General features: G+C 38.7%; 1 protein-coding gene across 1 annotated transcript; it reads right to left on the minus strand.

The window, feature by feature from the left end:
- Positions 1–580: 580 nt before the first annotated feature.
- Positions 581–24,623, minus strand: LOC132123587 (gastric inhibitory polypeptide receptor-like). The gene is made up of 14 exons (XM_059534320.1): positions 24,392–24,623; positions 11,315–11,474; positions 10,562–10,658; positions 10,167–10,274; positions 8,762–8,883; positions 6,813–6,919; positions 6,289–6,442; positions 5,612–5,771; positions 5,234–5,294; positions 5,060–5,129; positions 4,502–4,590; positions 3,737–3,875; positions 3,541–3,582; positions 581–2,535 (listed from the first exon to the last, which is right to left on the minus strand). The coding sequence occupies exons 2-14, from the start codon at positions 11,369–11,371 to the stop codon at positions 2,182–2,184; spliced, it is 1,560 nt and encodes a 519-aa protein (XP_059390303.1). The 5' UTR covers positions 11,372–11,474; positions 24,392–24,623; the 3' UTR covers positions 581–2,181.
- Between the last annotated feature and the right edge of the window lie 644 nt (positions 24,624–25,267).

Genomic DNA, 25,267 nt, shown 5'->3' on the forward strand with positions numbered 1-25,267 from the left:
AGCTTATCAAGTCTGTGGAATGTTTTGAAGGACATGAACTACTATTTTGAATGTCAGATAATATTACTGGCACTTTTAACAACATTTAAGTCAGCACAATGCTTTCATTTTTTCACACTTAGGTGCCATTCATACAGGTGGTGAAATATGTGTGATTAAAAACACAAGATGAGAAAAAAGCCCACATGGTCTAGAGATGCACATTAAAAGAATTTTACATTTTTAAATAACATCTAATTTTTCTCATTTCACTGCATTATATCTTGCATTTTAAACATTCTGTGTGAACGGTAACTTAATCTGTAATATATAGATGATTACTGGAAAAAACATGAGAGTGAGAGATGTGTGGTAAATAACTATGTATGTATGTAAATAACCATCCTACCAATATTTTTGACAGATTCATGCATGTCCACAGACTCACCACCACGCACCAGGTTAATACCATTAAGCACTAAAAATGTGATACAAGAATTATTCAGGAGACTAATGCAACCCTAAAACACTCTGTGCAGTTCTCCCTACATCAAACAGGTGGCTTTAGATGCCAATAGAGCTGTGGAATAACCTCAATGTCAAGGCAACGCAACAGAACAAACACCTCCACTTGATGGATACAATTTAGACACAACATTATACATTGTCTAAATCACTGTGAAAGCTCAGGTACAATAGAGATTATAACTGTACTCTGCCATCCACATTGACAGAAAAAGAATGTCCAGGTGAAGTAACAAAAAAAGAAGGGATACAGTGTAAGAATTGATCTCAGTCCGTGTGAGTGGTTCAAAAATGAGGGCATACTATGATTTAAACCTTCATAAAGAGTTTCCATATTAAATAGTGTTGTGACCGTTGCCTATTAACTAAAATAACTAATAATCCTCTTTAAACTCTATTGTAGACATACAGTTCACAGTTGGGTTCTGTTATGGCACAGCATGAAAGGGGATTAGGCCATCGAGTGGAATGCAGAAGCATAAAAAAGGAATTCGATTTCCTGCTGTTCAAGAGATCGCACCATCCTGGTTGAGCGGGTTACATAAGAGCTATATAAAACCTTCATATTAGACATTTAACAGCTCCAGGGGCACCATATCAAATAAGGGTGAGGACGTGACATAATGTCTAGTTCTGGTACTGATTTGTTTTTTATGGACAAAAACAAAGTCCATTATTGGTCTTTTTACTGTATGTACATACAGTCTTCCCAAAAAGTGTTTGTCCTTTTAAACTGCACAAAATATAAGTCTTTGCATTAAATGACAATATCAAACTAAGTGGCATCTGCAGTTAAGAAATACTACCATTCGAAAATGTTTTCAAAGTCTCACCAAGGCTGCATTTTTTATTCAAAAATACAGTAAAAGCAATACATTTGTAAAAGATTATTATATTTAAAATAACTCTTTTTTTAACTGTATGTTTGACTATATTTTAAAATGTTATTTATTCCTGTGATGGTAAAGAGAATTATCAGCAGCCATTCGCCATTCAGTTACACATGATACATCTGAAATCATTCTAATATCCTGATTTGGTGCCACTATTTCTTATGAATGCTGAAAACTGTTCTTCTGCATAATATTATTGTAGAAACTGCCTTTTCAGGATTCTTTGATGAACAGAATGTTCCAAAGAACGTCATTTATTTGAAATAGAAATCTTTTGTAACAATGTAAAAGTTTTTACTGTCACTTTCAAACAATTTAATGCATTCTTGCTGAATAAAAGAATTAATTTCTAACAAATATTATTGACCCCAGATTCTTAAATGGTAGTGGAGATGTGGTTTAAGGGTGCAAATGCTTTTGGGAGTTAACATACTGATGGCTATTTGGTGATTTTGCAGGCTAGGTGATGTTTGTGTGTCTTACCTGTGGACTTTGTACAGACAATCCTTATGCAATCAAAAATATAAATGACTTTGTGGTGAAGTAGACAGTCTTTGAGTTGATCCACAATGTTGGCACATAACAGAATTAATCAAGTGTCCAAAATGCGGTATAGTGGTAAATACCAAACAAGAAAAACGCAAATAAAATGGGTTGTCAGGCATTATGTAACTTGATGCAATAAGATGCTTTTTATAGTTTGAAACAATAAGATATCATTCCAAGACACTTCAAGATATCCAGCTTTGTTGGTCCGATCAATGGGCAGCACAGTCCACATGGTTCAACAGTAGCTCTCAGAAAACATCACTGCTCCCTCTCGGGCACACTGGGGTAATGCTGGCACATCCAACCTGTTCAGAATCTCCTTTCGGGCAGAGATGTAGCAGAATGCCTTGCCTTTCTTTGCTCTGGGATGGTAGTGATGTTGAATAGCCGGGAGGGTGGCTGTGGGTGTTGGGTCCGAGGACAGTTGGCTGTCACTGTCCAGAGGGCAGTCTGGAGAGCAGGTTATGTTGTGGTGACACCGAGGACCTGCACCTCCCTGCTGTACACTGCTACCTGTATTACGTTGGTCTTCCAAAATGCTTATTCCCAGTTTCCATCGCTGCCATTTCTTTTTGATTTCTGACTGCACCTGGAATCAAAGACAGTGCAAATATCATGGTTTTATATATATATATATATATATATATATATATATATATATATATATATATATATATATATATATTATAATTAAACTAAAAAAACTGAAATCATAAAAACACATCTAATACTTAAGAAAAAAATAACTGTAATAAAATATTAAAACATTATAACATTTTACATTTTCAATATTTTTTTGAAATACAAAAAATAACTAAAAATTAAAAATAAAATGGAGTTAAGTCTAAACAAAGACAAAAATAATAAAATAAAAATGACAAAAATAAAAAAATTACTAAAAACAATTTACTAAAATGTAAATGAAAATAGGAAATATAACTAATCTAATTCAGAATATTAACAAAAACGATAATAATATATCATGGGTGTGTGTGTGTGTGTGTGTGTGTGTGTGTGTGTAAACTGCAGCTCAAAAGTTTAGGATCAGTAAGATCAGTTATTTTAAGTTTCTTATACTAATCAAGGCTGCATTTATTTGATCAAAAATACAGAAAAAAACATATTATAGTGAAATTTTATTGCAATTTAAATAATGGTTTTCTACTTTAAAATATAATTTATTAATGTAAGTTTTTTAATGAGTTTTCATCGGGTAGCATGTATTTAAAATATAAATCTTTTTCAACAATAAAAGTCTTTACTATCACTTTTTATCAATTTAAAATCCTTGCTGAATAAAAGTAATATTTTATAATAAAAAAGAAAGAAAAAAATTTCTAATTACTGACGATACTGTATTGTTTATACATTGTATAAGATGTATATATATATGTATATATAAATATATAAGTGTGTGTGATTTATAATAATTTATATTTAAATAACTAATTACAATATATATATATATATATATATATATATATATATATATATATATATATATATATATATATACATACTTACATACATACATACATATATATATATATATATATATATATATATATATATATATACAATAGATTCCTCTTACCTCTTTATTGACAAAGCAGTATAATATGGCCACCAGAAAACCCTGTGGGGTAACAGGAACTAATGCGTCAAAATTAATTAACTGTAAGCACATTTACTGCATTTAAAATGTGCATGTAAACAATAAAAGTAAGTACACTGTATGAGCTAGGCCATGTTGTGACATGGTCTGTCTCTCTTAATTCCTTTAGTTGTACCTGAAAAGAATTGAAGAAGAGTTCGAAGAACAGGTTGACATTGCGAAGCACACCCTCAGTCTGTTCGTCTGTCATCACAGCAAACACCACCTCATGAATCCCTAACAGAGGAATGAGGGTCAGCGTGGACTTGGCTAACCTGAGGGACCAAGAATATTAAAGAATGAAGATATTTAAAACACAGTCCAGCCCATCTCACTTCAAAAAATCATCAGGTTTCTTTAAATCCAAGTTTAATGTCAGGTGAAATTCACAGCTCTTTTTTCATATTAATTCATTCTAAGAAAAAAACTAATCTGCATCTACACGGTTTTTAAAAGTTTGATTAAATGACAACAGTGAGGCACTGTGGATAAATCAAGAATCTAACTGGCCTCTATCACTGTTACCAATGGATTTTTAGATTTTAATCCACCTTTTATTCTGCTATGTATAAGCAGGATATAAGCTTGAAGGCTAGAAATATAGTCTCTGGTGAAGAAAAAAAAGCTCCTTAAGATGCATGCTACCCTCAAGGCTGACATTTAAATAAGAGGATGAAATATTTCCTTTAAAACGGTTGAAACATCAAAGCTTGCTAAGGCACTTAATGTGACACAATTCCAGTTCACGTAACGCTGATGAAATAAGAAACAGACATTTTGCAGGCACAAGGAAACACCAGTAGATTAAGTAGATTTGAAAAATAAACCGACTAACAAATGCTGATGAAAATAATATAAATTCATTTGTTGGAACAAAAATGAAAAAAATTCAAATTCTTACCTAAATTTATAATCTGTATACCTCATCTGATGTGCTTTTAATTTGGAGATGAGGATCTGAATAATCCTTATAAATATGAAAAAGTTCACCTGTAAAATATGGTCATAATTCTTTTTAAATATACTGTAAATAGTTAGACATTAAAAGTTCAGTGTAAAGACACACAAGACCTCTCATCCTGTGCAATGAAGGAAAATGCATAAATTATTCCAACTGTATCCATGTGATGAATCCGTTCAAACAGAGTTCAGTAAAATAGTTCCTCAACACAGTCCTCAAGAATGCTCCAGTCTAGTGAGTCATCCATGTATAATACATGAGAAAGAGTATATTTAACTAGTAATTCATACGCTGCATTCCAAATGACTCCCAAATTGGAATTCTCCCATCTCCCAATCAAAAATAACCCTTGGACCAAACTCTGGGCAGATCTATATTGATGTTCCATTGGTTGCTTTCAAGTGGAGGTGGGAGAATTTTCTGTAATTATATGTGAGTGACTATCAATACAATCAAAAAACAAATTCAAATTTAAGACAAATTGAGGTAAAAACTCACTAAAATCGCCAAAAGGATTGGCGTTCGGATGATCCACCAATATGCCATATTTTCGTTAATCTCCCAGCACCTTGAGAAATGTGTAGGCACAATTGTAATGCTTAACCAAAGCTGCTCTTAATCTTTAACCAAATGAAGAAAAAGCTGTTGCATCAAGATTTTGGCACGTCTTACCTGGTGTTCTCATACAGGTAACGGACAACTATCCAAGGCACCACAAAGAGCACAGGTGTTCCTGTTAAAAAAAAAAGAAAAAAAGAAAAAAAGAAAATTATATATATATATTTGATGAAATACAAAACAGCACAGCAAGACAACTGCATTTTCGTTAACATTTATTTTTTAATTTCTTAAAAAATAAAGATACAAAACTACAATAATTGTGGTAATTGTTCATTATATGCATGACACTATCTGTATATAATTGAATCATTTACATTCTTTAAATATTGTAATTTTTTTTATATTTGTAAATATCTTTAAATATTTTAGTTTTACTCTATCATTTTCATGACAGTTGTTCCACAAAAAGAGAGTTTGCAAATTACACACCCCAGCCGATGAAGAGGTATACACAGAAGTAACTGTTCTCTGAGAAGACCATCAGCACCAGCAGGTTGTGAAGATATAGACCTTCTACCAGTAGCCAACTGTAGTTTGCCCCAACACAATACTGCATCAGGACCTGAGCCACACGGCAGCCTGACATCACCTGTGGGAATTTAATGCGGCTTCACTGTACCATTACATGAAGTTTAATATAGTTTTAGTAGCTGGGGCATTTTCTCCGTGGAGGCAAAATTGAGAATGTCACATAAGAGAGCAATGTCTCCATTGCACTTTGACTGCTATATCACTCTGCTAACACGATAAATTCTGCCTCGTTTTCATACACATTCTGCGTCCACAAATTGGTCTGAATTAATCAATAATGATATTAATGGAAAGTATGTATGTTCAACTATCACACTTAAATACAGTATCTCACTTTATTTCAAAATCAAAGCTGAAAGGACTTGAAAACATGATCCGTGACAAGTGTTTACCAAACTTTGATTTCTGATGTTAAGAAAATTAAAAAAAAAAACAGCTGAATGTCAGTTCTCAAATAAAATATACATGAATCTAAAATTCTTATAGTTTTTATTTCATATTTTAGAATGAAATGTGAGTGTAAGAATACACTCGAGTAAGTGTGTGTAGAGACACTGTAAAGTATTTTTGCTTACCTGTTCACTCAGAACAATCGAAACATCTTTGTTGTCCCTGAACTCAGAAGCGTCTTTCATGAGGAGCGCATCTCTCGTGAGGATGGACACAGCTCGCAGGATGAAAGAGGCAAACAGATTTGTGTGGATGTAATTACGTGTGCAACGGAGCTTCCTGTATAACATTACAAAGACCTCATTGAAATATTCATTTTATTCATGAACAGCTCAAACTGCATTTCTCCTGCTGATAGCAACAGCTAAGTTAATGACCTCATGTTGAAATCTTAAGCACAAAATGACTATATACTCTCAGGCGATTCACATATTCATTCCTACAAGCTACATAATACTTAGGGCTGTGCAATTAATGGAGATCTGATCATCAACCCTTCAGGTTCAATAAATGAATTAGGCTATGTATAATATGATATAATATGATTTTGGGCCAACTCATTTAGTTCTACTGTACTGTGAGTGTTGTTTACATTTTTCTTCTGCATGCCATTTTCTACTCATCTTTATTAGGAAAAACTGTCAATCACCTGAATATGAGAAGTATAACCAGGGCTAAAGACAGGCTGGCCAGGGATAGAGAGTAACCAACTGTGTACATCACCCTGAAATAGGCCAAGATCGTCATCTGATTCTCCTATGAAGACAGCGAGAGAGAATAGCACTTTACAGCCATGAGTCATCTGAATGCATGTGACTACTCTGAAAGAAGAACCTTCTCAGACATCTTGTGTGGGACATGAAGGCAAAGAAAACACCAGAACATCAATTCATTCTTAGAGACTTTTAGACATTTTTCTAACACTGCCATACTGACAGCCATTGAAAGCCTCAGGCAAAGAGTAATGATAGCTTTATATTCATGGATCACACTAGCGAGTAATAGCCTATAACTCTGAAAAATAACTCTGCCAGCAGGAGATAAAGTCTGCTGGGCCAATAAGAAATGAGTTCAGAGCACCGCAAATGACACAAGTGTGGCTGCTTCCCAAATACTTTGGTTCATGAAATAACAGAACTGCATAAAATTCATACAGTCTGTTTCATATTTTACATAAATCATGTATACATCACAATCTAAATCGTTACTTTATTTCTTTGTTTCCTTCAGTAAACAGGAAAAAGGTGCAACGCTCACTCTTAAAGAATTCCAAGTTTATTTTTTTTAAAAACGTGACGCTTTGGTAATAGTCAAGGCCTTCTTCAGACATCAAGAACAACACTGACACATAGGCTACTGCTCTATGCACTCTTACAATCAGTGCTACTCTACTAACTCTGGGAGTGGCTAACTATCAAAAAAAACTTCAATAAAACCTACCGTAATTAATTTTTCCAATAAGACCTTTAGGATACAATGTATCTGAAGTAAAAGCATACATGATGTTACACGGATTACAAGTAATGCCATTTTTTATTCATATATTTTTGCCTGTTCTCAGATGTGAAAAATATTTCAACCTCCTGGTGTATTGACATTGAGTGCAATTTCCACAAAGTTTCCCTGAGGATTTACAAAAGGTGGAGGCTTGGAAGGTCTTATACATACATAAGCCTTAACTAGATAATTCTTTAGACTCCTTGCTGTAAAAAAATGACAATGCTAAAAGGTGTTGGAAAAATCTGGGTCTGATTGTAAAATGTTCCAATATTTTTGTATATTATTAGAAATTTGTATAATATTTAGTATCTTGAGTGTTAACAAGACCAAGTAAAAATTCCATCCCAACAATGGCATGAACTTATGCCTGACAGGGTGCTGAAGAATTCAGATTTTAAGAAAATGGGAATTGACTGGAATTTAGCTTGAAATTTAATAATCTGGTAGGACAGGAAGTTAAACTGGAATTTTAATTTGAACTTGAACAACAGGAAGTGGAATTTACTGAACTGCAACTTGAATTCAACAAAGCCAAACAACTAATGTTATTGATCTAACATAACATGAAAAATTACATAATTAACATGACTAATGTTACAAAGATTTCTAATGCTGTTCTTTTCAACATTAAATTTAATCTAATTAAATAATCTAATATATATATATATATATATATATATATATATATATATATATATATATATATATATATATATATATATATATATATATATATATATATATATATATATATATATATATAGTTACATATATATCATTGTTTCCACAAAAATACATAGAGCAGAAAACCTGTTTTCAACATTGATAATAACAAAAAATATTTCTTCAGCAGAAGAAGGGATCATGTGGTACTGACAGGAACAAATTGCCATAGCAGGGATGAATTACATTTTAAAATATTAATATAAAACAGTTGCACCCCACTAAGGATGGCCATGTATATTTATGTAGTTTTTAAAACTGCTTTGTGTATAGCAGTAACCAAGGAAAGGTTGTATCGCAGCTGTTCCATAAGTGCAAATGCACTTTTTATAGTCTTTTATACATTCCATTCACCCCAACCCTGACAGTCTTTACCTGTTCTCTCTGCTTGCTGTCATCTGCACTGCATTGTGAGTGGTCTCTCCATGTGCTGCTTTCGTTGACGGTGAGCCACTGGCCATCTGGACCACATTCCCGTGACACAAACCCGTTACGCACTGCAGAGGACAGTAACAGACAACAGATCTTTGAGTTACTGCATTCAAACATGTCTAATAATTGAAAGTCCACTATGAACCTTTTTTATAAATTCGGTGCTGCCCGAACATTGTCATGTAAATTATAACCACCAGCTTATCTCATGTGCTAGCAAAAACACCATTATCACACATTCTTGGTTAGTATGCTCTAAAAGAGTCCAACACTTTCTGAAAAAAGGTTACAAAACTGTCACTGAGGCAGTACCCTTTTTGTGGAGGAAATTTTATTTGTATCTGAAATATTATTATTAGTAGTAGTATTATTTGCTTCAGTGTACTAAAGAGTGTTCTTCAGACTGTCTCCAAGTACTTCAGTTTGCTTCATTGTGCTAGAGTTTTTGATGAGCTAAGAGATCTAACAGGAAATCTATTTCTGTATGTATGCAAGACAACTAAATTATTTTAGTTTCTTAGATGTCCTGGCATCTTAGATTAAGATTTGCATTAAATTATTAGAATTAACTCATATGGAGGACATAGATGAACACCTTAAATGGACATACTGTATATGTTGAACATGGATTATGATTGGATGAGATCAAAGCATCCACATTTGAAGAAGGTATCTATATTGCGTTTGGGTCTTTCTTCTTGGTCTCACTCTGCAGTCAACTTGGAAGACTGTTGAACCTTTCTTGCAAGAAAATAAATATTCAAAAGACTTTTGTCTTATACCTTTATTGATATGAAAATTTTCACCTTTCACCTTTCAAAATACTAATAATAAAAGTATTTAGTATTGGTTCTAATGCTAATACAAATATACTAATATTCTTTAGGTACAAATATGCACCTTTAAGGTACTAATATGTACCATTTAGGTTAAATAAGGTACAAAGTTGTTCCTTTCAGCTTTTGTACCACCCCATTTTGTCCCTTTTTTCTGAGGGTGTATAGTTTTCACCTGGCAGAAGATAAAATGCCCAAAAAATAAGTCAGAACAGCTTAATAAGTCCTGACATACAACTACAGAACCCTAGGATCATACCAACAGGGTTTACATGGTTCATACAGAAAATCCCAAAATTGGCTACCAATATTCTTCTTCTTCATTCTTTTTAGCTCCACAGAAGTCATCGAACGACATGAGGATGAGTAAATTATAACAAAACGTTCATTTTTAGGTAGACTATCCATTTAAGATTAAAAAATTTAAAAAAATAATTTGGGGAACTGTATGAAATTTATAAAGCATATTTCTATATTACTGTGCCAACAGGCACTATTATTGGCAGCCATACCTTGATCATACCAAGGCAGATACCAGGGGCACGGCACTTTCACAGTTGTGTTGGGAACTCCATCTGTCCAACAAGCGTACATATCAAACATGCTTTTGCAAAACAAACCTAATGGAGAGAACAGACAGTGTGAATATGATGCAGAGCTTACATTATGTATGAAATGTTATATCTAATTGTGGATTTCCATGTTGGAAGTGTAACCTTATCCTTTTTGACACTCCTTAAGCAAGCAAGATTTATATTGAGAAAAATATTCATGACAAACATTTAGAGTGATTAGTAAAATGTTCCTCTTTGTTTGTTTACTTCTCTTTTCCAGTGTTGAACACACACACACGCACACACACACACACACACACACACACACACAGATGGGATGAGCTAAAGCCTACCCGAGGTGGTGGGCTGTGAGCTTATCTTCATGATGCACTCGTTCCGATACCTTTTCCATTCCTGCACTGTGTCCTTCACCGTCTTCCCACTAACACTCTGAAAGACACACATAACACCAGGTTACATCTTTCTCAAAATGAAATCAAAATTGGCCTTGTTTACTTCTTTGATACATGTTTCTGGTCTTACTGTCCAAAACTCATCACCCTACATGCAAGAAATTCTGAATTGTTTTACAACATCACTGCAAACTCTTTATTTTTAAGAATGCATGCAATTACAAAATGAGACTGAAACACCCAAGTATTGAAAGAACTGCAGATCATATAAGACCTTTATGTGAAAACACACACAGACACACACACACACACACGTTTGTTTTTGTGAAAAGTGGGGACATCCCATAGGCGTAATGGTTTTTATACTGTACAAACTGTTTATTCTATGGCCCTACACCAACCCTACACCTAACCCTAACCCTCACAGGAAACTTTGTGCATTTTTACTTTCTCAAAAAACTCATTCTGTATGGTTTATAAGCGTTTTGAAAAATGGGGACATGGGTTATGTCCTCATAAGTCACCCTCTCCTTGTAATACATGTGTCTACCCATGTCATTATACAGAGTTGTGTCCTGATATGTCACAAAAACACGCCCCCCCCCCCCCCACACACACACATTTTCTGTATTTTTGGGCTACTACTTTTTTAACTAAACATATAGAAATGCATTAGCAAAATGTATACATTACCTCAGCTCTGCACAAGACAGATAGAGTGAGGAGGAAGATGGTGGGAGTGCTCTTCATCACTGAGACAGGTACCAGGGGCCATACATCTTAAAGCTGGGCCCACGTCCAACCAGAACCAGGGCAGGCCATTCTTTCAGACCTCCATGGCACCAGCTGCACCCTTGAGGATTGAATCACAGCAGAGGATACTAAGGGAAACACAGATCTGACAGCTCGAAAAGAATTCAAAGCCAGATGGCTTTAAGCTCTTGAACCTCCAGTCTCTAGCGGTCTATAATTTATGTGGCCTTATTAAATCTTCTGCAATAAAACATTACACATGAAAGAACTCCATCTGATCCACACCTGCATCAACTTCAATCAAAATACTGCTCAGTTTTCATTAAGTAAAAGTTTGTAACTTCAATGTAATATTTAACATTATTATTTAACAACACTGCATGTAATTTTGAACAAATCTCATTTTCATGCTGTATTTTTATTAATTTCATTAATTAATTAATTAATTTATTAATTTATTTATTTTTTACATTTTGCATTTTAAGTTTATAGAGTTAGTATATAATTTTTAAATAGTTTAGAATATCAAACATTTATGGGCAATACATTTTTTTATATTATTAATTATTATTAGGCTATATCAAAGCGACCCTAAAATTACTGAAATCTAACATTGTGCAAAACAGAAAAATACAGTTTTAAATACACAGAGAAAATTCACTTGAAATTCACAAAAATACATTGGATTAGAACATGAATTATGGATGAGGAAACCACATCAAAGATTTGTAGTTTCTCTAAAAATAAACATTGCTTTTTTCAAAATTGACAAAATACAGACTCTGCATGCTAAATCTCAGCTCAATCGATAATGGTTCAAGGAGGAAGGTCATTTGAACTCCTTTCTGAGAAACAGTTGACTCAAATCTCTTCAAGCATGCTCAAAAGGAGGAAACAGTATGCTTAACCCAGAAGATGTGTAAATAAAGGAGTGTCCTACTAAATCATGTATGATCAGATTGGTGTTGAATAATTTAGTTGGTTTTGTGTTAAACAGGCTGGAAAGCGCTGAGGGTATTTAAACACAACCTACACTGAGGACTTCAGGAAGAGGTCACCCATGTAAATCACTCAAATCATACTGTTAGGAGAATATAAACACAGTTTACTTCCTCTTAAACTTTGCCTGTAATTACAATAAATAAATAAAAAGGGAAAAACATTTGATTGAAATATGTTGAGAAATGTTTGGATACTTATAGAACAATTGACAATTTTTGTATCTAAATGTCTTTAAAATTTCAATCGTTTCATGCTCTTTTGCAAAACTTGTTTGTTTCCATGATTAACCATGTTTATTGCTTTTCTCTATTTTATTTAATATATTTTTTTATTTTTTTATGAAGATGAGGGCCAAGTGATAGATGTATTTATGCCAATATACAATAATATCAACAACAAAAACTAAGGGAAGTGAATTCTCCTCCCTTTTATACTGCCCATTTTACTTAATAATTGAATTTTATTTGAATTGCATTTAGCATTGTTTCCCCCAGTTTTCTATGCCTCAGAGACCAGATGTTTGAGACAGCACCTCATTAAAATATCTCGAGCAGATGTCATCAGTCATTATTTATGCAACAATTGTGTTATCATGGTACCATGATAGTGCACATTTTTAAACAAATAATTTCTAAGTGGGACATAGTTACATAACAAGTCCTGAAGGCCAGAAACCAATTCTGCAATGTTTATATTGGATCAACTTTAAAGGTTCCTTTGATTAATTCATCAAACATATTTAACCAAGGATATCTATTTGTGCCCGTGCTAAAATATAATTACACAAAACCCTGGAAACAGTCAAATGACTCACATCAGTTTGCCAACCCTTATGGCACACCAATTGACATTTCACAAGTAACCATTTATCCAGTCTTTAGTGTCACATGATCCTTTAGGAATCATTCAACATGCTGATTTGCTGCTCAAGACACATTTATTATTTAAATATAAAATGCTGCTTAATATTTCTGAAGAAACCGCTATATTTTTCAGGATTTTTAGCTGAAAAGAAGGTTAAAAAAAGTGTATTTATTTGAAATAAAAACCTTTCGGAACAATGTAAAAATCTTGCATCCTTTCTAAATAAAAGTATTAATTTCTTCCTAAAAAATCTTTTTGATGCAAACGTTTGAACAGTTTATGACTAATGTCTGTAAAATAATGACTTTTGGACACAGAAATTCCACCATAAAACTGACATGTATTTCATATCAAGTAAAAATAAGCAGCAATAATGACCATACTTTGCCTAATTATGCAAAACGTACTCGGTTACTAGCGTAACCTCGGTTCCCTGAGATGAGGGAACGAGTACTGCGTAAGCTAGCTTACGCTATGGGAAAAGGTCCCCTTTTCTCGAGAATATGAAGCCAAAAATTATCCTTAATTTTTAAATAATGTAAAACGCAGTAAAACGCCAAAATAGGCGTGGCTGGAACTATATAAGCCACCGCTTCACCATAGGGATCAGGTTTTAAATCGACTGAAGCGATCACCCGGTCCGAGCACATAGCACGGCAGGTTACGCAGTACTCGTTCCCTCATCTCAGGGAACCGAGGTTACGCTAGTAACCGAGTACGTTCCCTTTCGAGAGTACTCTCGTACTGCGTAAGCTAGCTTACGCTATGGGAACACAATGTAAAACGCCGTGCGTGCTCGGGAACTTCGACCTGTCACAGCCCAAGGCGGGAGCCCGGGGCTTTATAGCAGGAGAAATCCCAGTCCCAACAGCCAACCTTAGTGAGCTTTATATAGGGAACGAAAAAAGGGGGACGTGATAAGGCTTAGCACGTCTATATAGAAAGTACCCTGGCCTGCAGGGCAGGGACTTGCAGATTATAGAATCTAATAAATGTGGACGGAGAGGCCCAGCCTGCCGCCGCACAGATATCATCCAGTGGTATCCCGCAGGACCACGCCCATGACGAGGCCATACCTCGGGTGGAATGGGCTCTGATGCCGAACGGGCAGTGAAGGCCTTTAGATTTGTAAGCCAGCGAGATAGTGTCTACTATCCATCGCGATAGGCTTTGCTTCGTGGTGGCGAGACCTCGGGTGCGCCCACCAAAGCATATGAAGAGCTGGTCCGACCTCCTGAATAAGGCGGAGCACGCAATATAGGTTTTGAGAGCCCTGACGGGGCAGATGAAGCTCGCGTTGCTTTCGTCGCTTTGCGAGGAAAGGGCTGACAGCGAGATGACCTGCGCTCTGAACGGTGTTGAGAGCACCTTGGGGACATAGCCGTGTCTTGGTCTGAGAATGACTCTGGAGTCATTAGGCCCAAACTCGAGACAGTCAGCGCTTACAGATAGCGCATGTAAATCCCCCACTCGCTTGACTGAGGCCAGAGCCAGTAGAAAAGCGGTTTTGAACGAAAGAAGCTTCATATTGACAGACTGAAGCGGTTCAAAAGGGGGGCCCTTTAAGGCCTCTAGGACCGTAGACAGGTCCCAGGAAGGGATTGAAGGGGGTCGGGGAGGGTTCATCCGACGAGCTCCCTTAAGGAAACGAATGACCAGTTCGTTTTTTCCCAGTGATAGGCCGGCCACCGGAGCATGAGAAGCTGCAATGGCTGCCACATACACTTTGAGCGTAGACGGGGATCTGCCCGCATCTAAACGCTCCTGTAGGAAGGAGAGTATCTCCGTCACGTCACATAAGTGAGGGTCTAGGTTCCGTGTCCCGCACCAGGCGGAGAACACTGACCATTTCTGCGCGTACAGGAGCCTGGTTGAGGGCGCTCTGGCTTCCGTAATGGTCTTTAACACTCCCTCAGGGAGGTTCCCGGGTACCCGTTGAGGGGCCATACATGAAGGGCCCAAAGTTCGGGGTGGGGATGCCAGAGCGCGCCCTTCAGCTGCGTGAGGAGATCTTTCCGCAGCGGTATTGGCCATGGGGCTGTACTGGACAGCTGCATCAGCTCGGAGAACCAAGGTTGGGTCGTCCAGAGTGGGGCTACTAGCAGCATAGCACATCTGCTCTTCCTGACCCGATCGATGACCTGCGGTAGCATCGCGACCGGTGGGAAGGCATAAAGCGGGCGTCTGGGCCAATCGAGGGCCAGCGCGTCCCTGCTCCTTGAAAAATATATTGGGCAATGAGCGTTGTCTTCTGAGGTGAAGAGGTCGACCTCTGCCCTGCCGAAGATGCTCCACATCAACTGAACCGTTTGTGGGTGAAGAGACCACTCCCCAGGGGGAACATTCGCCCTGGAAAGCATGTCCGGGCCCCGGTTCAGGATGCCAGGTACATGCGCTGCCTTTAGCGAGCGCAGATTGTAATGTGCCCATGTCAGAAGACGTTCGGTCAGGGTGTGCAAGGTTTCTGACCTGACACCACCCTGGCGATTTATGTAGGCCACCACTGACATGTTGTCTGATCTGACCAGAACGTGGTGGCCCTTTAAAAATGGGAGGAAAGCTTTCAGGGATAGTTCGACCGCTATCATCTCCAGACAGTTTATGTGTAACAGTCGCTCCGGGCTCGACCAGAGGCCGGAGGCAGACCTGCCCTCGTACAGGGCGCCCCAACCGAGGTTGGATGCATCTGTCGAGACTACTTTCCATTTCGAGACAGCGCCCGTGCTTACGCCTAACTGATACCAGTTGGCTATTTTCCAAGGGGCCAGAGCAGTGATGCAGCCGTGGGTCACCCTGATGCGCGCCGGCCGGAAATCCAGGCGCGCTGGAACACGGTCTCTCAGCCAGCGCTGTAGTGGGCGCATGCGCAGCAGGCCCAGTTTGAGAACCGCAGAGGCTGATGCCATCAGACCTAGCATTTCCTGAAATCGTTTGAGCGGGTAAAGAGACCCGGCTTTGAACGACACGGCTAGATGCTGAATAGTGAGAGTGCGCTGTGACGTCAGACGCGCTGTACATGTTACAGAGTCTATGTCTATCCCCAAAAAGGAAATCCTCTGGCTGGGAGACAGAGCGCTCTTGACAGTGTTGATCGTGAGACCCAGGCATTCTAAATGGCTGAGGATCCAGGATCTGTGTGTCGTCAGTAGTTCCTCGGAATGGGCTAAAACTAGCCAGCCGTCGAGGTAGTTCAATACTCGCACTCCCCGCATTCTCAGGGGTGCGAGAGTGGCATCCATGCACCGTGTAAACGTACGGGGCGCTACGGAGAGGCCGAATGGAAGAACCATGTACTGATAAGTCTGCCCCTCGAAGGCGAATCTCAAGAATGGCCTGTGATGGGGTGCTATTTGAATGTGAAAGTAAGCGTCTTTCAGATCCACTGAGAAAAACCAATCCCTCGGGCGAATTTGCGCGAGTATTTGTTTGGTAGTTAACATTTTGAACGATCGCGTCATAAGCGATTTGTTCAAACGTCTGAGATCTAGGATGGGTCTGAGACCGCCATCCTTTTTTGGTACGAGGAAGTAGCGGCTGTAAAAGCCTGACTCGCGCTGCGCAGGGGGGACAGTTTCTATCGCCTCTTTTGCAAGAAGGTTTATCAGTTCGGCGCGAAGGACGTGTGTCATTTCGCTTTTCACTTTCGTTTCGACCACGGCGCGAAAGCGCGGCGGTCTGCGAGCGAACTGGAGCGAGTAACCTCGTTTTATTATATTCAAAACCCAATTTGATATGCCGGGGATGGCCTGCCATGCAGCGGCTCGTGCGGCTATGGGTTGAATGTGCTTCGGGCACTGGCCGCCTGTTATGAGGGGACCAGTAGCTCGAGTATGCTGTGCTTGTGACACTGTGGTGACAGCGCTTATTTGTAGGGTTGCACACTGAGAAGTGGGCACGCGCGCTACATTTAGAGCACCTCCGGCGCGAGCGGGAATGGTGGGCATGAAAGGAGACCCGAGTGTGTCTTTGTGACACTTGGGGGAGTGTGTATACATGTAGGGGTGCGTACTGTGTAGTGGGCACACTGCCTACATAGAAAAAGCTCTTTTTGTGCTTTATTGAGGTCGCCGTGAAAACGGCGTTTGTGTGCAGGCGTGCGTGCATTGTAACAGGCTCGTTTACTGCAGTATAGACATCTCCAACCGCCTTTAGTGAGGGGATTGGAGGAAGCATGTGAGGTTTCTTGTGTGGTGGTCCGGCCGCAGCGGGACTTAACCACGGTCTTTTCAGCCCGAAGGTCAGGAGGGCTTCGGAGGCTCGGGGTTCAGCACAATCCTGGGCCGAGGTCCCCGTCTCTCTGGCGGTTTGCGGCTCGTAGAGCGAGAGCGGTGCTGGGTTTTTGTCGCTGGGCGAGACTGTAAGTCTGTCTGCGATGGCTTCGAGGTCTGAGGGGGCGGCGCATTTCTACGGCGTCCCGCAGCAGAGCTAGAGCGTTTCGGCAGGAAGTGTCTCATTGCCTGTGACGTTTTCTGAGCCTCAGTGAAGCGTTCAGCGAAACCCTTAACCGACTGGCCAAAGAGGCCGGAAGGCGAGATAGGAGAGTCAAGAAAGGCGGATTTGTCGGCGTCTTTCATCTCCGTGAGCGTGAGCCAGAGGTGTCGCTCTAAAACAGCGAGGCTTGCCATGCTTCGGCCGATCGCTTGTGCTGTGGTCTTTGTCGCACGCAGGGCTAGATCAGTAGCGCTGCGGAGATCTTTAAAGTCATAGGTATCTGGGGCAGACTCGTCCAGGTTACGGAGAAGTCTGGCCTGAAAAACCTGCAGCACAGCTATGGTGTGTAGAGCCGAAGCAGCTTGACCAGCGGAGGTGTAAGCTCGGCCAGCGAGAGCTGAGGTGGTGCGGCACGGCTTGGATGGATGCACAGGCTTCGGCCGCCATCCTGCGGCTGAGGGCGGGCAGAGGTGTGCAGCAATAGCCTCCTCGAGAGGGGGGAGGCTCTCGTAACCGTGGTCTCGGGTGCCGTCGACAGAGGAGAGCGCTGACGAGACAGAAGTCTTCAAGCGTGCGGAGAATGGGGCTTTCCACGACTTCGTGAGTTCATCGTGAACTTCCGGGAAGAAGGGGGCGTTTCTTTGCGGACGGGCCGAAGGGCGCCCCTGCAAGAACCATTCGTCCAGCCTGCTTTTAGCGGGCTCGTCTGGAGGAGACCAGTCGAGCTGAAGGTCGCTGACAGCCCTTGTAAGCACGCGAGTAAGCTCCGCGTCGATATCAGCGCGTTGTCCGGTGCAGCTGGGTGCTGTAGAGGGGGGGGGGGGTCCGCAATGGAGCCCGACCATTCCTCACTACTGGACGCAGCGAGAGAAAGGCTCTGTCCTCTTCCGCCTCAGGCGCTCCGAAGGAGAAGGGGGCGCTGGTGAGCAGGGACTGGCGCTGCTCGTCCACGAAGAGGACAGGCGAAGGAGAGAGAGCGGGCGAGGCACGCGGGGAGTGTTCCGGCGTGAGCTCGCGTGTAGCAGTGTGCTCAGGCATTCTCTGATCGCGGCGTTTCTTACGCGGCACTTGAGAGAGAAGAGGCGGAGCGGGTGGAGCATCGTGGCTGGTTTGAGCTAATCGAGCCCGCAGGGTCGATATAGCCATGTTGTCGCACTCAGGGCAGCCGCCCTTGGAGAGTGCGCTCTCAGCATGCTCGCGGCCCAGGCAGGAGACACAGATGATGTGGCGGTCCTCGCTGGGCAGAGGGCCTCGGCAGGAAGCGCAGGCCCGAGGCATTTGAAACAACGCCTCGAATTCTGGAGAAAAAAGTGTGATGCAGGGGCAAACACACTAGCTTTGTAAAGGATATAGTCACGCCGGATGACGCAGCAGGAAGCGAGTGCTGAAGGCGGCGTCGAGATGAAGCACGAGCCGGCGTCCTCAGAAGACAGCGAAGTGCAGGTGAGATCGCTGAAGGAGATGAAATCTGATCCCTATGGTGAAGCGGTGGCTTATATAGTTCCAGCCACGCCTATTTTGGCGCGCTCTGACGTCCAATGGGCGCGAAGCGCCCCCATTGGTTCGTTCCTCTCCGCCGCCTCACCATAGGTTGCTGCAGTTGCCGCAGCACAGCCAATAAGCGCGCGAGCCACTTCGCTTGGGTCTGCTGTGCTGCAGCACTGCGTTTTACATTATTTAAAAATTAAGGATAATTTTTGGCTTCATATTCTCGAGAAAAGGGGACCTTTTCCCATAGCGTAAGCTAGCTTACGCAGTACGAGAGTACTCTCGAAAGGGAACTATAATTAATGTAACCATTATTTATAAGAAAAACATGTTTAACTGAATTCTCATGCATTTCAGCAAACAATCAATGCAAGTTAGGAAAGCATCAGTACATATTGATTTTTCACATTACTTGAAATTTAACCCAAATAGAATTTGGGATTGGCGAAGAGTCCTGCTCTGAGAGAAACAGAAAGAAGAGTTGCTTTTTTTTTGTTTGTTTGTTTTCTCTCTTTTTTTCAGAGTAATTTGTTTTCGGCAGTCCTGCACTTAAAGACCTTCACATACTAACAGTTTCTTTGTCTGATAAGTGCAACACCAACTAAACTTTAAAAGCAGCAACAACATTAGTGAATCAGATCAGCTATGGCTATATTCCTGTTTAAAACTCGCAGGCTGCCTGCAGTCTGACCTCAAATGAACCAGACACCATTATCCATGTAAGTGAATAACATATCCTACGGTCTACTGTGGCATCTATCTATGCAAATTAAATTTTTTTGCCATTTTTGGCATTTTTCCTTGACAGAACAGTAGAGATATGACAGGAAGTGAGTGAGTGGGAGAGAGAGATGGGAAGTGGGAACGGAAAAGGTCCATGGAAGCAGGGTATGGTCTAAGGACACCCGAAGCACAACTGCGCCATATGTCAGCACACTGCCCACATGTGGCTGACATCTATGCACTTTTTAAAGGAGAAGTTCCCCAAAAAATTCAAATTTGCTGAAAATATACTCACCCTCAGGTGAGTATTTTTGCTCACCAGTGAACCCTTCAGTGAATGGGTGCCATCAGAATGAGTATCCAAACAGCTGATTATAACATCACAATAATCCACACATATAAACATGTTTAATATTTTGTGAAGCAAAAAGCTGCATGTTTAAAAGAAAAAAATCTATCATAAGTGTTTTAACCGTCACTATTTGCCAAAATAGCAGTCTGTTTAGGACTGTTTTTACTTGTAAACAGTGCTTGATCTCTTTCTGGATTATTGTGATGTTTTCATTAAGGACTCTCATTCTGACAGCACCCATTCACTGTAGAGGATCCATTTATGAGCAAGTGATGTAATGCTAAATTTCGCTAAATATGTACTGATCTTGGATGGCCTTCACTTAACTTTTATTTTTGGGTGAACTATTACTTTAATGAATTTTTAAGGGTTACATCAGACTTGCACTATCAACAAAGTGTCCGGCTTCATATTCTTGTCATTTTCTACACAATGCGAATGTGAACAAACAGAATACAGCAAAATTCACAGCAGTTTGCTAAAAGCATTTTTGCTAGAACTGTGGCTCATCCAGCAGAGAATAGATAGCCATCGGTTTACACTCCTGGCTAGTTTGATTTAGATGTTGCTTTGATAGTTTGACAAGCCAAATATAATTCATATAAATCATCAAAGGTCTGTATTGTGTTTGATGGGTGAGTGTTGTTCTCTGCTCAGAGAACTGGAATGCAGAATGGGCATGTTTGGAGATCTATTAAAGAACTGAAGCACAGGACCTTGTACTAAATTTAATGGCACACACTCTTTGTTCAAAGCAGCTTGTTTAACATTCCTATATTAAATCCTTCAGATTGATCTATGAACATCAAAAATGGTTTCCCAAAACCAGTCACAAAGTTCAAGGGTCTAGAAGTAAAAAAGTGGATATTCCATTAGCCGTTTCAGTTTATTTATATCTACAGGACTGTAATGCATCCTCTTTGAGCTAATATGCAGTCCAGCCTTTGTTTGGAGAGCGATTCAGAAATATTCAAAATCAAATCAGTTATTTTTAAAGCTGTAACTGACAATAAGTTCCACAAAAGCATTTGGAGTTTAGGAATATCAACCTTTTTTAGAAAGCCAGAACTTTATCATTTTGAGGGGTAAAATTGTTCTATATTGAACATTTGAATTTGATTGTGCAAAATTGTGCAAAATAATCATATTGTGCCTTGAACAGTATTCGCTAGAAAACAGAGTGCATACCAAACTAATCTCAAGAGAAAATATAAATATTTTACATTTGTACAATTTTAGATAATAACTAAGAATTAAGGTACATTCTTCAACCTAACCTTCAGAGGGGTGTAAGAAGAATGCATAAAAACATATGAGCGAAATCATAAAAATTATTATGAAGTCGCCACTGATTTGCCAAAATGTAAAATAGTTACAAACTGCTACAAATATTAAAAAGAATACATACTGTACATATACATGTAGATAAGTCCTCTATCCAAGATATTATGTGCCTATTCTTTTACACCCCAATTTGATTTGTGCTCCTAAAATGAGTAAATAATAGATTTCCTATTACCAAGGCAAAACACTGACACCGAGAAAATTAATAAAAAAATGTTCTATATTGTTTTGATATGCACTCACTTTTACTCTGAATCTGACTTTTGCATTTGTAGCGCAGAAATCTCCATCTTACAAAAAGCGTCACTTTTAACTACAAAAACAACACCTTTCTTTTCAAGCCTCTGGATTTAAATGAGAAAATCATGTTGAATTACTTTCTGATCCGTTTCTCCAAACTGAGTATACAGTGGATGTTCAGTGAACCATAAAATACTGCAAAATTCACCCAACATTCAACCCACCACACCGATCATCCACTCTCTGACAAAAATCATTAACACATCATCTGAAAATAGACAGTCTCATAGTTAGTTCTATTTCTGGTAAAGGCAAATACAAGACACTCCTGAGACCCACAGCTGTAGGAATGTTGTAGTTGTTGTTGTCAGGATAAGTCTGGCATAATCCAAAGTAGAGAAATACAGAACAAGATGATCAAAACAGCACCATCGTATGATCCAGGAATAAATCAAACACTGACGCAGTGAACATAAATATTTTAAGAAAATCCAAAAATGTAAGGTCCGTAAAACCCTCTGGAACTTGAAAACAGAGTGCATAATCCAATAGGACAGTGCTTTCTTTTGGACTTTCAGCATATTTCTGTCTTTCCGTGAACTGTCATGACAAGCAGATGATTCTGTAAATTCTGCAGTTGATTCTGCTAATCAACAATCAATGATAATTTAAGAGATTAAACTCTTGACCGTATGAGCATAAAGGACTGAAGGATGGGATTTTATTTGCTGCTTTTACTTTAGAGTGGAAAGCGCTCACATGAACACACACAGTCCTATTAATTATAATTATTATTATGAAGTGTTGAAAAACATTAGCACTGTGTATTTTTCTGCCCCTGTTGCAGTGCCAAGGCCGCGCCCCTTCTAACACTCAACTCATATAAATGGGTTCATATATGCACACAAACGGCGCCAGTAGTAGATGAGAATATATTAATATGAAGCATAATAAAAAATAATATAATCTAAGAAGTGCCTTTCTCATATCAATAAAGCTGGGCTATATCAGACTTATCAGAAATCATAATTTCCCACCTCATTATTGCAATAAGTGCAGTGTGTTAAATTGCTTAAAGTGCTACATTACATCATAATTTATTTTAACCCGCTCATTCCAACTTGTTCAGTTTTATGTAATAAATAATAATAAAAAATACATATTTTAATTAACATTTTGTAAATTTTATAAAAATGTATGTAAAAATGTTAAGCACATAAATGATATTTAAATTCAAAAATAAAACTTTGGTTTATATATAATATATTTATATGGGAAAACAGATGGCAGCATCTGAGAAACAGCCCAGAATAGGAATAACTGTCATGCATGAGCCCAGAATGCCAGTAAAAAGGTCATCTTTTAAATTTTTATTAATTTGTTTATTTATTTATTTATTTTGTGACTTTCTATCACATTAGAATTTAGATCAATTCTTACCCTGCACTCCTCTCTCTCTCTCTCTCTCTCTAACACAAATATCAACAATAATGCATTTTACTAGTCATCTAACAGATTTCAGATTATGAAATTTTGTTGTATGGGTCATTTTTAATATTGACGTTTTAATAGCATATTTTACTTTAATAACACAAGTTTCTCTTCGTCAGCTTTTCAGGTTCATCAAAAAACCACTGTGCTGTGCAGGTTGAGATGCAGTAAATATTAACATGGTGAAAATATGAGAAATTGTATATATTTGAGGCTCCCACACAGCCATTTGTTTGAAGTGAGGGACTCGTTTCCTTGATATATTACACTCGTAGGCATATTAAAATACATTTGATATATTTTGGCTAATGACAGAACCGTACAGATAGTACGAGAGAAGTCGTCTGTTGCTTGCTGAGACACGTTGGGTTTTCTTAAGACTATCCCACGACACGTGCTTTAGTTTCGTTTGCACTCTGGTAACTGATTTCAAGCTCTGTGAAAAAATGAGTTCAGTCGACTTTAATTCGCAGCGCCAAACGGTTCATATACACAAAGCTATAAAACATAAATATCATGTTAATAACAAATGTAATTACACCGGTTAAGTACATGTAAGACCAGTTAAAAGGCTGCGCGTGCCTAACAAAAAAAGCGACTAGCTACACAAATAGCAATCGTACTTTATTGTTATTATATGAACATATTTGATTGGAGGTATAGCCTAACAATTTCAGATATACTTGCATATTAAAAAGTTTCCTTTAGCTGAGATTTTATTTAATAATTGCGCTCGAGAACATTTAATCAAAACGTAAAGCACTGGAAGTTCTTCTGAGATTATTAATAATTCACACTACTAAATAACACAGCACAGACAAAATAAGACTAATAAAAAACTCGTCACGCCAAGCATATGGACAACCTAAATATTATTTTGCATGTGAAAGGCAGGTGTCGGATATTAAACGTGCATAGTGCAGAGATTATCATATTTTGTCACTTAGCAAGTGAAAACCCGCATCGCATTAAATAGCTATAGACTTGGTGTCCCTACTTCTACTCCGAATATATATATATAGGTTCAGTGAACGTTATACACAGACACACAACATAATTTCACTAATATATTAAATACTCACCATCCTACCGTTCAGAGTAACATGTTCTTACATGCAATAAGAAGAGCAATAAGAAATATTCTTTGAATTCCTTTGGTCGTGTTCAAAGGTGCTGTATTGCAACTCAATTTCCTCAGTTAATGAGAAAAGTAGACTTGTTTGGCTTCTCGGCCAAAAGAATCCTTCTCTAGGTCCAAAGTCAGAAGAAATGAATCTGCGCTTCCACACGTCCATCACAACGCAGCGCGTGAACGCGCGCGTCACCTATTAAACGAGTGTGACAGAAGGATGTTCTTGTCGTTTAAAGCGACAGGAGCCATAGCGTCACTCTTCATGAGAATATCCCTGGAACCTTTATTTCACCTCCCTGGCATGTACTAATATGTTGATGTCATTCTGTGTTTCAAATGTCATTATAAAAAAAAAACTTTATTTCACACCATAAACTAAACCGATTAGCCTGCTCATGGAAAATTAAAACGAAATCATTCATTTTTAGGCTACTGAAATGGATATAGGAAAAGGACTATGTATATAAAAAAGAAGCGTAGGCTGGAAAATGTTGTTGTTGAAATTTTGTTTGCTTTGTTATAAAACTTTCCTCACATGGGCTGAGCCGCTTGTTTATCATGCCGAAAATAGTCATCATCTATCATCAGCTATTAATAGCAATTATGATATACAAATCTGCACACAACTATTATTTTCTCACATATCTGGAACTAACATTCCATGTGCACTTGCATGGCTTGCATCCAAAAATAACAATAAACATTATGTTTGAAATATAGCTGTAATCATAAAGCATTAAAATAATGGTAGATTACCAATACAGTAAGTGTAAAAACAAATAAATTATTCACAAGTCTTGTAGTGATCCAATTTTATTTACAGTAG

The sequence above is a fragment of the Carassius carassius genome, chromosome 41 (assembly GCF_963082965.1).
Source record: "Carassius carassius chromosome 41, fCarCar2.1, whole genome shotgun sequence".
Lineage (NCBI taxonomy): Eukaryota > Metazoa > Chordata > Actinopteri > Cypriniformes > Cyprinidae > Carassius > Carassius carassius.